The 13142-nt window shown below is 39.9% G+C and overlaps 1 protein-coding gene across 1 annotated transcript; it reads right to left on the bottom strand.

Annotated features, from left to right (window-relative positions):
- Positions 1 to 1055: 1055 nt before the first annotated feature.
- RXYLT1 (ribitol xylosyltransferase 1) lies at positions 1056 to 12548 on the bottom strand. The gene is made up of 6 exons (XM_042816314.1): positions 12385 to 12548; positions 11863 to 12039; positions 10301 to 10403; positions 5127 to 5441; positions 2933 to 3103; positions 1056 to 2044 (listed from the first exon to the last, which is right to left on the bottom strand). Exons 1-6 carry the CDS (start codon positions 12527 to 12529, stop codon positions 1627 to 1629), a joined length of 1329 nt encoding a protein of 442 aa, XP_042672248.1. The 5' UTR covers positions 12530 to 12548; the 3' UTR covers positions 1056 to 1626.
- Between the last annotated feature and the right edge of the window lie 594 nt (positions 12549 to 13142).

The raw sequence follows: 13142 nt of genomic DNA, 5'->3' as shown, positions 1-13142 counted from the left end.
TATGACACTTCACTACTGCAGTGAGCACCATTCTCTGGCCTTCTTACTGCTGCATATTACTGTGCAGATGGCCATCTCAGATCCTCAGGATGGAAATGTACTGGAAATTTCATCCCGCTCCTCCTCTCAGCAGGGTTCATCAACTCTGCGCTGAATGGTGATAGCTGTATTTATTTCCAGTCTCAGCTGAAAGGAGTACATATGCATTGTACTGCAATTGCACAGTGCTTCAGATAGAACAGGAGGGTGACAGTCACAGGAAAACTATCTTAGACATACAGCTCAGATCATCTGGATTTAGTTTACTTGTCTTCTGAGAACATCTGTTTCTCTATTAACTGCACTTGGAATGCAAGCTCCCCAAAATCCAGGTGGTCTGAAACATGCATAATTGCAGATCTAGAACAGCCACTGTGAGTATCACCCACTGTCAGTGAAGCCAATGATTTTATATGGTTTTCTTCTTTAAACAGAAAGCATGCAAGAAAACCTGAAAAGAAGCACAGAAATGCTCTCATATGACACGCTCCAGAACTAAATAGTATCATTACACTAATGAATATTATTCACCAGTACAGGCTTTTAAACTGCTACGTGAGAACAAACTGATATGGCATACCAACACTCAAAGACACAAAACTACACCACCCTACATCTGTCAGTGCTGTGATGCAGAAAAACAGCGCAGCCAAACACACAGAAGATAACAGCAAATACTCATTTCTCCTGCACGAGAACAATAACAGATCCCTTTCGCTACATTTAATGAAATCTGTTTGTTGTGTCTGTAGTGTCACAAACATGCACTGCTTGTATTCCTGCCACTGTCTGGAGCTGACAAGTTCCAGCAGATTTTTAGTAATCAGATAAATGACAGGCAGGTTCATGTTTAAGGCCAAACATTCAGGATATGCAGCTGTAACTGCAGGGAACAAATGCCCTATCAGCAGAGCTTCAGAAAGGTTCATCCTAAAGCTAAAGAGAAATGAAAGACATTTTGAAAATTGAAGACACATCTGAAATTAAACAGGAAATAGATTGCGACGAAATAGTTCTCCACTTTCACCTGGAAATACACGTTTTTATTCCACAGTGTTTAATCAGCTTTATGACCACTTCCATGGAAATGAAACACATCAATCAGGTAAACAGTTCACACTGTCAAAGTCAGTACTTACCAGGAGATCCATTACTGACTGCTAAACCTGGCAATTTTGCTACAGCCATACTTTTTTTTTTTAGGTCTCATAACACATTCTGAACAATACAGCTTTCCCTTCCTGTTCTTCAGAAACAACTGCTGTTCTCATGCTGGATTTTAGCAAGCTCACATGCTCAAAGATGGTTTCCTTAAAAAAAATTACCACATCACACATCAACATGGAACTTACAAAACAGTCATAAAATTGTTGTTATCCTTACAGACTATCATCCCTCTAAATCAACATCCTCTCTGAAAATTGTCACTGATGGAAGGCCAAACGTAGCTCTTGGTTAAGCTAGCCCAAATCTGTTGACTTCAAACAGAATGCACCCACCTTTTGGGATTTTTTTTGTATAAAAGCTTCCTCAGAAGGTTAATGAAATTAAGCTTTCAATCTATTCTAGATTTTCAACATGGAACATTTATCCTTTATCACTGGGCAGAAATGAATTTTCCAAAGTATTAATGAATTTCTGTCTCATCCACGCTTTGAAGTTTTGATACCATTCTATAAGTTTTTTTCTTCTTTGAATTTTTTCTTGTAAGCTCATTTTTTTTTCTTTCTCTAAAACAGCAGGAAGCTCTTTCCAGTTTTTAATAAAGATAAACGGAGCCCCCATGGTTTTTAATAACTGTAATGGAGCACTGTGGTACATTGATGAATTTCTGCAATCACCAAGTGTCATTACATCTTCTATAACAGGCACAGATCCATATGAACAAGCTTCATAAATTCTGTAACATTCTGTATTTATTCCCACTGGGCACAATGTCAGATCACTCTGCAGCAAGGCATCTTGATAGTTTTTGAAACTTTCATTTGTTTCCTGAGGCTGCCACCTAGGAACGTAAAGAGGTTGAAGATTAACAACTTCCCCACATGCATTACAATGAGAAGCAGAGATATGCTTTAATATCAATTGCTTAGAGAACTGAAAACGTGGATGTAAAAAAAAAGCTTTTAATCTTAACTATACTTAAGCTTTATTGATAATACCACTGTTAAAACCAGATTACAACACTTTTTAGATACGGTCCTTTTAGTAGCATACAGAAGTATGAGGGGCTAATTCAAACTCCCTGTTAAATATTTTGCACGACTCAGATGATGCATGTGTCTACTTATTCCTGATATATCTGAGTTCAGAAAGAGACTTCCCAATGAATTTTTTTTCACCTGAAATCCTACAAATTAGTGAAGGCTTACTCTTTACATCCCTCTGCTCTAGAACGTACAGCAATCCAGTGACCCTGTTAGTATGCCTGCAGTGTCTCAGAATGTCTGTGGGTAAGAGTTATGCCACAGACAGTGCTCACCTCCTGAGGCTCTTCATCAGGGTAGCAGAGGTCTTGCTAAGCACTGCTCTGCCTACTATCAATCATTTCACTATTGTTCAGATTAAACCCACCCCTGTATGGAAGACAATAAAATACTGCTGCCTTTTTCTTCTGGAAAGATTAAGGCACACAAGATTGAAGACAAGTATTTCTTCTTCCATTATAATCAAATGTATATAAGGAAAAAAAAACATGATGCCTCTACATGCAGGATACATACATTTCTAACTGAAATATTATTAAACCTTACACAAAGAATTCTAGCAATGTTCTCTTTAATCATGACTTTTAACAGTTATTTGTTCTATTTTTTAACATTCAAGAAAGGACTGGTATTAATAAAGCAGGCAAAAATTCAGGGTATTTTCAAGAAGCGAATCAGTGTCTTACTGTTCTCTGGCTGCAATCCAGCAAAGCTTATCAAGCCCATCCTGCTTCAGAATTTCCATCAGGGTTTCTCTAGAAGAATTCTTGTAAACTGTTCCTAAAAAATTACAGAGATACGACCTTGGATCGTGTAGCATTGACCAGCTGGGCTCTACAACTGGAAAATTTCTGTAGCTGTAAAGAGAATGTACACATTACACAATGATATGCTTTATGCTGAAAGAAAACACATTTTGCACCATGTTCACTGTAGCATATTCTAAGATTTAAACCATTTTTCTTTTTCAAACCAATCAACATCTGTAGCTATAAGCAAGCCAGTACAAGTTTTCTCCTAAAAGCTGGTCTTTATTCCCTTTGTCCTGACCACTCCCTTCTGGAATATCTCCACAGACTTCTGTCCTGTTCTGACACCACAGAAAGTATGCATGCACGCTACAAATATCCCTTAGAAACACACATTTCCAAAAGCAGCTGTTCTCTATTTTACTTCGCAATGATTTAATTCTCATTAATACATCGGTTGTCCAAAAATAATGCCTCCTAGTACTCCAATGGAAACTATAACAACGAGCAAAATAACACTTTGATAGAACAAATTCTCAGCCAGGAAATAGTATTTTTCAATATAGGCATCACCATTAGCTGTACATTTTCACCAGCAATGAACAAAAGCCTGCCTGCCATCACATAAATATCTGCATGGCCATCCATAAAGTGACTTGTCTTTCACACCAGTGTTGCCACTGCTGAAATGCAGCACCCACTGCCTCAGCATGCTCACATCCACTGGTCGGTCTCCAGAAACATTCAAGAAGCATCAGTGAATGTCAGTGGGTGCTGTTATTTCCACATGGAGGAATTCAAGGCCATACCTTTGCTCTATATGCACTGCCATGTCAGAGTGCCCCTCTGCTGCCATCTGTCGTACAGCAACAACATGGAACAGGATATTGGTGGTAAGGTTCAGCCTCTACTGCTGTACCAACATCCACCTCTGACAGCATGGGCCAACAATAAAACAGGAGACATAACTTTCAGAGCAGCCCTCATAATTTGGAATATCTGCGCTCACCTTCCCAGATTTGGATGAAGCAGCCCTTTCCAAGTTCTTCTCCAACCTGATGAACATTAATTCATCTACTCTCACAAAACCAATTTTTTCCCCATGCCAAATATTTTTACAGCATTCTATTTATCTTTCTTTTCCTTCTTCCCTTGCAAAATCTGGACGGTTTACATGCCTTTAACAACAAGTTTTCTAACTGGCTGCAAAGCTCCATCCTGACATCTGATCTCTCTTTCTACATTCAGCTTCACAGCACACGTTACTACTCTGTTGTTTCTTTCTGTTTTGTCACCTTAATCTTGACATCTCAAAACTCAACTTCTTTTTGCTCATGAACTCCCAATATCATCAATTCTCTGACGCTATCAAGAATCCAATACTTCAGTGGCACCATGTATAAAGCTACATATAATCTGCACACTGACTCCTTACAGGATGCTAAATTCAAGTGCAACACGAGCTATGAAAATAATCCTGAATTCTTCTGTTCTTGTATTATCATGATACATAGCTAAAACACTATGAACTTTGTTAATAAGGATTAAGGTAGAAAACAAATACATTTAACTGAACCAAACACATACCTATTTCACATAAACAGCCTGAGCACTATGCAGAACAAAAAGGTCTTGCCAGTAAGCAGTTAAGCCAGCTTGTTCTAAAGTGATGCTGGAATATACTAATTCCAAAGGAGAGGTGTATAATTCATTTTTGAGAGCCAAAATAGGGGTTAAAAAAAAAAAGTATCACCAATAGTACCCCATTCCTGTCCTGAACAGACCGTAGTTGGAACCTCTTGACATTAATACCTTTTAAATCCTCGTGTACACATTACATCAACAGTTATGATAAATTTCAAGAGAAAACCTACTGAAGAAAAATAAACAGAAAACTCCGCTAAGCACAAACTGATTTTTTTTAGAAGCTAAACCCTGTACTTTTTTTCTGTTATTATTTTAATTGATAGATGTAATTTTGAAGACTCCAACGCATCACGTAGAAAATCATTAATAGGACCATGTTCTACTGTACTCATTTCGGATATCAGCAGTAATATTCCAATTCTATTTCCAGCCCTCATACAGAACAATTAGGTTTCAAATGTAAGTCTGTGTCTACAGCACTTACGTGGCTACTCCTAAAGGCCACTGGAAAATATCTTCTTCATTTACCAGTGCATAGTCGTACGTCACAAAGAGCAGATTTACAAATCCTCCGTGCCTTTTCAGGTATGGCTGAATCCATTCGTTGTTGCACTGCTCATTCCCAAGCAGCACAACTGCTACATGCTGTATCTTGCGAGTCTGAAGCAACGTTTGTGCATAATGCAACCACTGAGTGGCGTAAGCGATCTTTGCTTTTTCTCTTCCATTCAGAACTAGCACGACATTCTCAGCTTCAACTGAGAAGTAGCCAGGAACTACAGATGGACCAGTGATGAAGCTGTGAAAACCAAAATACAAAGAGTAAACACCCTTAAGGCAAATTATTGACCTTGATCTTCTAAGCATCCTCGCTGCAAGCCAGAGGCATTTTTCTTCATTAAAGTAAATGCATACACCTATGTGAGTGCAACCACTTGTGCTGTTAATATCTATAGTTATAACGAGGAATATAACCACTTTCAGCTTTATTTTGGAGAAAAATAAAAATAGATTTAGACTTAAATGGAAATACAGTATTTTGCCAATAAACCAGAAGTGCCATTGTGTTTGAACAAAATGTAGGCAAATCAACTTAAAAAAAAACAACAACCAAACATACACACACACACACACACACACACATGCTTTGATGATCACTAGAAGTCAAGCTTTTTATTAATTCCAGTAATAACCAGTGAATAATGCATTAGAACAATGAGAGGAAAAACTTGTAAAAGCTTATTAAAACAGATGTCTTAATAAGGGACAGCTGGCTGGTCTGGTATTTGTTTTGCCCTGAAATTTTGGTTATGTTAAAGTAAGCCCAGTAACCAGACTGCATCATCTGATACTGAGTAGAATTCCTAAGGCAAGATATATGTATCTAAAGATAAACTCATGCTGCTTGTGTGATCCTGGTCAAACCACAGGCTTTGATACAGGTCAGGTTGCACGAAAGTTTTAGGTATGAAATTGTAGTTTTAGATCTATCACAATATATTGGATATTGGAATTGCAGCCACGTAGCAAAATCATTACATCAGCAATCATTAACAAGCATGGGAAGTGCAAGTACATAAGCAGCCCTTTATGAACTGCCATGAAGCAAACCAGTGTTTGCCAGCTCCTGCTCTTCCATCACCTGCTTTGTTAACAGTGTTGACTGACCTCAAAGGATTAGTGACTACACACCATGGGAAGGAGTGGAGGTGAAAAAAGGCTAGGTGTTCAGTTTTTTTCCCTCAGAAATCAATTTAGTATTAGTGTTCCAGGTTGAAAAACAATACTGCATTACTACAGTTTTTTAAGTACAATTTAATTTAGAATAAACATCAGTTTTAATGAATTGGAAATAAGCATGTGGTATAACTCATAAAATACTGAGACTAGCAGTTTCAATTCAAGCACACTTAGTGAGAAGAAAATTCACAGCAAAGCTGTACAGACTGCATCGCTGAAGATACCTGAAACAGGCTGACCTTTGGTAAGTATATTCTAAACCTGAATTATGCTGCCATGCTGCTGGTTCAGTGCCTTATTTTGGAGCTAAGAAAACTCATGATTAGGAATTAAGTCTGTTAAAAGATTTAATGTAAAGCAGGCCAAGACAAAATCTAAAGTTAAACATACAATGAGAAAAGATTTCATAGGGCACAAGAACAGTGACAACCTCATCACTGAGATTTCTTATAAGAGAACAGCCTGAGCATCAGAATGCCTAATACAGAAAATAGGATATGCGGGTGATAACTCTGAAAAGAGACCGGGGGGAAAAGAGTTTTATCTGCAGACAGTGTTGTGAGGCTACCACTTGTACAGGAGTAACATGAGGTACAGCTGGGGAGGGAAGGATGGAAGGAAACATGAATTTCAGCAGCATGACATTGTACTGGAGGGAGAAAAATCAAGAAAACACCGCACTTCAGTAATAAAAACATAGTACTAAGATTGTGCTATTAACTACCAATCAGAATACAACAGTGGCTAGGAAACATAAAGGAAGTTACAGAAGCTGCAAATTCACTATTCACATAGATTATATCAATACCTCATCAGATCGATATGTGGAGTTTGCATTTTGGACTCAATAAACAACTTACTTCCAATGAAGTCTTTGTTTTTCCTTACTAGTCTGAAAACTTCTACAAAAAGACAGTATTTTAGATCTGGTTTTCCAGACCTAGTTGCAAGGTAACAGCCGCTCTGTAGCAGCAGTATAATTAGGTTAAATATTTTAACAGAGGAAAAGATGCCAAATAGGTCCATGATTGGTGAAGGCTTTTAAATATATAAAGAACAAATATATGAAAAAACCCATAATAAAGGGAAGTACAGAACTAGTGGGACCACTTAATGGCAAGGGTTTGAAAAATGTAATCAGAGGTAACAAAGCCACAGCAGAGAACATTTCCATATCTACCTCATTCTCTGAAGAGGAAATGGAAATCAAAACACATCAAGCATGATATCAAGTGAAGAAATTGGAGCTGGATAGCTTTCACTTGCGAGTTCTGAAGGAACTCAAACATGAAAACTGCAGAACTGCTGGCAAAGGTCTGTGCAGCTGTCATTATGAAGAGGTACTGTGCTTAATGAAAAGCTCATCTGCCAGCATCAGTCCCTTCTACAAAAACAACTTGAGGGGACTCTCAGAGCTACAGAACAGGCAGCACGACTTCCCTCTCTGGAAGAACCTACAATGAAGAGTAACATCACCGGCTCTGGTAAGGTCACACAGGTGGATAAACTCTGCTGCAAACATGGCTCCTACAAATAAATGCTGTCTCACCAATGCGACCTGCACCTATGAGAGTGTTAGTAAGAATACAGATAAAAGGGATCCCATAGTAACAGTGTATCCACCTTTTCAAAAAGCTTCACCAAAGGCTATTAAGGAAACTACATTGCCATAAGTGATCCCTTGCAAAATCATCTGTCAGGAAAAGAAATCTTTGCTTGCTAATTTTGTTGAATGTGCTTTCATTCAGCTATCTGCAATGAATCAAGAAAGATGTCTGCAGTTCGCACAGAGGGCAGAAGAACGGACAGAAGAAAACTGTAGAACAACAGGGATTATCAAGGACTGAGTCTGTGGGAAAGCATCTCTGAATGTTAAAACAGACAGTGAAACTCTCAGTGGAACAGAAATTTAGGAATGCTTGTATGATTGCAAGTTTGACGTTCCCTTCTCTGCAACATCCTTCTGAAAGACAAGAAGATGTGAACTGCTTCTGGCCAAGAAAGCTGATGCACTCTGTTCTCCTATTTACTCTAGAAGTGCCAACACATAACTTGGCAGCTCCTTCTCCTACTGTTTTTAAGAAAATGTTCCTGAATTTCAGGTAGAATTCAATACTTCTAGCATCCTTTAAGCAAACTCTTGACTAGAAACTCAAAGCCATTAAAATCTGCACCAAAAATGAATATTCTCCATCATAAAGATACACATTGAGTGTAGTTATGCAAGTGTGTTCAAGTAATAATTTGGCATTTCTTTCTTCAGATTTGAGACTCCTCAAAAATGTTCAGGTGAACATCTAGCTCCCTCACCCAGTAATTAAATGGAAATAATTTACCTCAGCCAAGCAATAAATAAGTCAATAATTCCAGAAAATATTTTCACCAGTGACCAGCCAAGATCATACACTACTTCTTCCTCACAAAAAACTACAAAATAACATTTCCAATTTGACCAAGAAGTATAACCTCACTTACCTCATTTCAGAATCCCAATCATTAACATGAGTTATATTTTTTCTATAATTTTCACCAAAAGTTCTTACCAGTTTGCTAAATTTTAACCTCTACTATACTGGTACCTGAATTAAACTTCACATTTTCATAGGATCTGATGTTCAAGTGGAAGACTCTACTACTCCCAACTCCTCTAAACATAATAAGACATTAAAATGCTAATATAGAAGTCTTTCTTTGAAAGATGCACACAAGCAGAGGAACCACGTGAGGTTATTATTCATCTGAAACAGGTAGACCAGGCAGAAAATATGCTTAATCATCCAATCAATGGACTCAGTTACATGCAGCGAATTATTCCATACAGACAAGAAAAGCACTGTCTTATAAAATAGCCTCACGTCCATACAAAGAAGACTGGCTGTGAGGCACTGGCACAGCTGCGCAGAGGAGCTGTGGTGCCCCATCCCTGAAGGTGTTCGAGGCCAGGTTGGGAGGGGCCCTGGGCAGCCTCAGCTGGTGGGTGGCAGTCCTGCTCATTGCAGGGCATTGGAAGTCATGATCTTTAAGGTCCTTTCCAACCCAAGTCAGTCTAGGATTCTATGATTCTTTTACTGCACCTTGACTGAAAGCCTTCAAAAATTGTATTAAAAAGTGAATGATGCAAAACTTTAAGGTGCTAAATAATACAAAATATGCTTGACTACAGTCTTAAAATGTGCACGGTCACAGATCAAAATTCATTTTCAAAACAAGCAGAGCTTCAAGTGTCAAATTCCTTTATAAATAAATTTTTGCTTTGCTTATCAAGTGGTTAACCAAAATGCTGAGTCTAGCAGGTTGTTTTTGTTATAAATAGAAAGAAATTATGGTTTTGGTACAATCCTGTTAATGAATGAGCAGATGAAGTCCATTTTCCCTAAATACAACAGAAATAAAATGGCACAAGACATTTTCTTGCCTCATATCTCTTTCAATCAACTCCCAAACTCAAGCCTCAGTTTTAACACATTTCCCAGGGCTGGTTCCCTCGACTGGTGAGGTCTCTTTGCTGTCATCTTTCTCAGCATTGGGAGTCTTTTCATACTTTACAAAACAGTTGATGGAATTGCTCCATAGCTTTTGAATTTTTTTATGGTGATGTGTTTAGGCTGTTCTTATGTTTATGTTTTATTAAGTGTTTTTAGCTGTTTTTATGAAGTATGTTTTTCCAAATGTGACTGTTTCTTGTGATCAAAAGAGTATCAAAAGAGTATCAAAAGAGTATCAAAAGAGATATTGTGTGCATTTTCCTCAGTTATCAATACACCACAAAATTAAAGCCCTTCCAACTTGTATTAAAATAATTCCAACTTTGATGGACAAAATTATGTACCTCTGAATCTTACCATGCTCTTTAACAAACTCTGCACTGGAAAGCAAAAATCAATGAGCAGGAGGCTTGTTAATTTAGGCAGCTAGTACCTGAAATGTGTTTTTCCTGCTTTTTGGCTTCCTTCCCTCCACTGCGCAGTCACATCAGCTGGCTCAAGATGCCCTCCAAAAATATGCTGCCATAGGTAAAGGCCTACATAAAAGACAAAGATATGATGCAAATTCGAATGCATATCTCTACATTACCAGCAAGAAAAAAAGAAGGAAAAAAATAATGTAGTTTTAGAAAATAAAAAAGAGTAAGCACCTACTCAGAAAAGAAATATGAAAATTTCTATGGACACTGCATCCCCAAATTCTCTAAGACTTGCAATTAGTTAATATAACTTTTTTACACATCAGGCATTTGAAAAGATTCTTCTGCCTACTAAATGAAAATATACCACATTAGCGTTTCTGTTAACATCTCTTTCTGGCACCCCTAACACTTAAAAACACTTAAAAAACACGTATTAATCAGTACTCCAAGCACAAGCATATTTCTCTTAACTTCTGTGAAATACCCAAATTTTATGACAGAATGTATCACCATGTAATACACTGTGTGTCCTGTGCTAAGTAAAAGTTTTAACTAAAGCTGGAAATTCTACATTTCTAAAGAAACTTTAAAAATAACAGAGGGCTACAAAAGTGATCCAAGGGATGGCACATGTCCTATAGGGACAGGCTGAGAGAGCTGGGGCTGTTCAGCCTGGATAAGAGAAGGCTTCGAGGTGACCTGATAGCAGCCTTTCAGTATCTAAAGGGGAAAGAAGGGGAATAGCTATAGGGAAGCTATAGGAAAGAAGGGGACAGACTCTTCAGCAGCGTCTGGTAACAGGACAATGGGAAATGGTTTCAAACTTAAAGAGGGGAGATTTAGGTTGGATGTAAGGAAAAAGTATTTTACAGTGAGGGTGGTGAGGCACTGGAATGGGTTGTCCAGGGAGGTGGTAGATGCCTCTTCCCTAGAGACATTCAAGGTCAGGCTGGATAGGGTTCTGAGCAACCCAATCTAGCTGTGGGTGTTCACTGCAGTGAAGTTGGCCTAGATTGCCTTCAAAGGTCCCTTCCAATTCTGAGGATTCTATGATTCTATAAGAAAAATGAAATGTCTTCAACAGTAGCCAAAGTCCAATTACAGAGAGGCAACTCAACGTCTTCTTCACCAGAACAATTTCCCAGTTCATCAATGGTTGCAGCAGTACATAAAATTGTCTATTTCTCACTGCACAATAATTTAGTTCATTAAGGGTAAACATGACAAAAATCCAGTTTTAATCAAATAAGACGCCTATCTTCTGTTGCACTATAAGTTTTGTGGGATTCACAGTGTGATTCTGTTTCTTGGCCATTTGTGCAACTCTTCTTCGACAGATGTGAAAAGCAACCCTGAATAGAACTGATACAAGTAACTAGTTTTATATTGGTATTAATATAACACTGACTAACTACCACTTCTTTAATGCTTCTCATTTACAGATATACACACATTTCAATATTTCAATCATACGTACAATAATGTATGTATATAACATTCATTTATTGAAAAGCAGAGGAAAGTGTTCTACCAGAGAAGTTGTGATGAATAATTTTTCATTATATCTGCTCACCAATCGCTGCTTTTCCCCAGATCTGTACTCTGAGCCTGGTTTGTTCTAGCTGAGACCTTGCATTTTGTACCAGCTTAAGAATATTTTCGTATCTCTGCTGAGCCGCAACCTGTTCACTTCTCTCATCAGCTTCCCACGGGTTCCACTCTTCATTTCCCAAAGGAACGTGATCGATACCTGGGATACCCAAACACACAACTTACACAAAACCCCCTCCTTAGACGTATACGAAGAGTACCCGCGTCACGGTCGGTACCCCAAGCCCGCATCTCGTCACGCCCCGCCCCGGCTACAACGGCGGCGGTAAGATGGCGGCCGCCAGCGCGGGCGGGCGGGCGGGCAGCGGTGGGGTGTGGGCACGGGGGGGCTCCTCGGCCCCGCTCTCCCCTCAGGGGCCGCCCCCGCGCCCCTGCTCGTCATCCCGCAACGGGGACGCTGCGGGGCGGGCACTGCCGCTCGCTCGCGACGAGGCCTCTCCGGCGCGGGCCGCCTTTCCCCGGCGCGGTCTGCCGCCGCTCTCACCTCGCGGGCCGCGGCGGTCCCTGTGCGGCGGGCGGGAGGCGGCCGGGCGGCGGGGTCGGAGGAAGACGGTGTAGGCCGCGTACAGGGAGAAGAGGCCGTAAGCGACGAGCAGGGCGGAACAGAGCCGCTTGCGAGCGCCCCGCATGCCGCCCGGCGGGGAGAGCGCCTTGAGGCGGCGGCGGGAGGGGCTGCAGCCGCGGCCCGGCGCTGCGCGCGTCCCCGCGTACCGGGGTTAATGACGGCGCTGGGCGCGACAAAGGGCAGCCGTGAGGGTTTTATCTCATAGAAAGCTGTAGGCTGACTCAGTTGAATCGTTTTACATTGGAAGTTGGGCCACCAGTCTTTACTAAAGCTAGATGTTATAATTCCTGGGAAGCAACCGGCAGCCTGTTTTCTAATGCCACGATCCTAACAACAGTTGAAGTCCAGTGACCTTCATCCACCCTGAGTACAGAGAGGGTTTGCAACAGTACAGATCATAGCATGACGCACAACCCCACAACCTGTTCTGGCTCTTTTTGATTGATTCCTTTTAAAAAATATATATATAATAATAAAATAAAATAAAAATACCCTTTTGAGCACTAAAATTTGCTCTTACACAGACTGAAAATTTTTAGAAGAGGCCTCTGCTTGCTCCAAACCAAATGGTACCTGGTTGCCTTAGCAGGCTTTGGGAAATGCAAATCTCAGATCTAACTTAGTCATCTACATACGTTCCCAGAACTGGAAATGTATCCTGGTGGCCAACAGTGATA

The sequence above is a fragment of the Centrocercus urophasianus genome, unplaced genomic scaffold (assembly GCF_019232065.1).
Source record: "Centrocercus urophasianus isolate 14NV4802_14NV808 unplaced genomic scaffold, USGS_Curo_1.0 seq_15, whole genome shotgun sequence".
In the NCBI taxonomy this organism is placed as follows: Eukaryota; Metazoa; Chordata; class Aves; order Galliformes; family Phasianidae; genus Centrocercus; species Centrocercus urophasianus.
This window is presented reverse-complemented; position numbering and strand designations above follow the sequence as displayed.

What these genes read in the sequence shown, in the direction of transcription:
- RXYLT1 (XM_042816314.1), bottom strand. Translation starts at nt 12,529, where the DNA reads ATGCGGGGCGCTCGCAAGCGGCTCTGTTCCGCCCTGCTCGTCGCTTAC. An exon ending in CTGGGGAAAAGCAGCGATTG is followed by an intron (nt 10,404 to 11,862) that starts GTGAGCAGATAT and finishes TCTTTTATGTAG; the next exon opens with GCCTTTACCTATGGCAGCAT. An exon ending in TGGCCTTTAGGAGTAGCCAC is followed by an intron (nt 3,104 to 5,126) that starts GTAAGTGCTGTA and finishes TTCTCTTTACAG; the next exon opens with CTACAGAAATTTTCCAGTTG.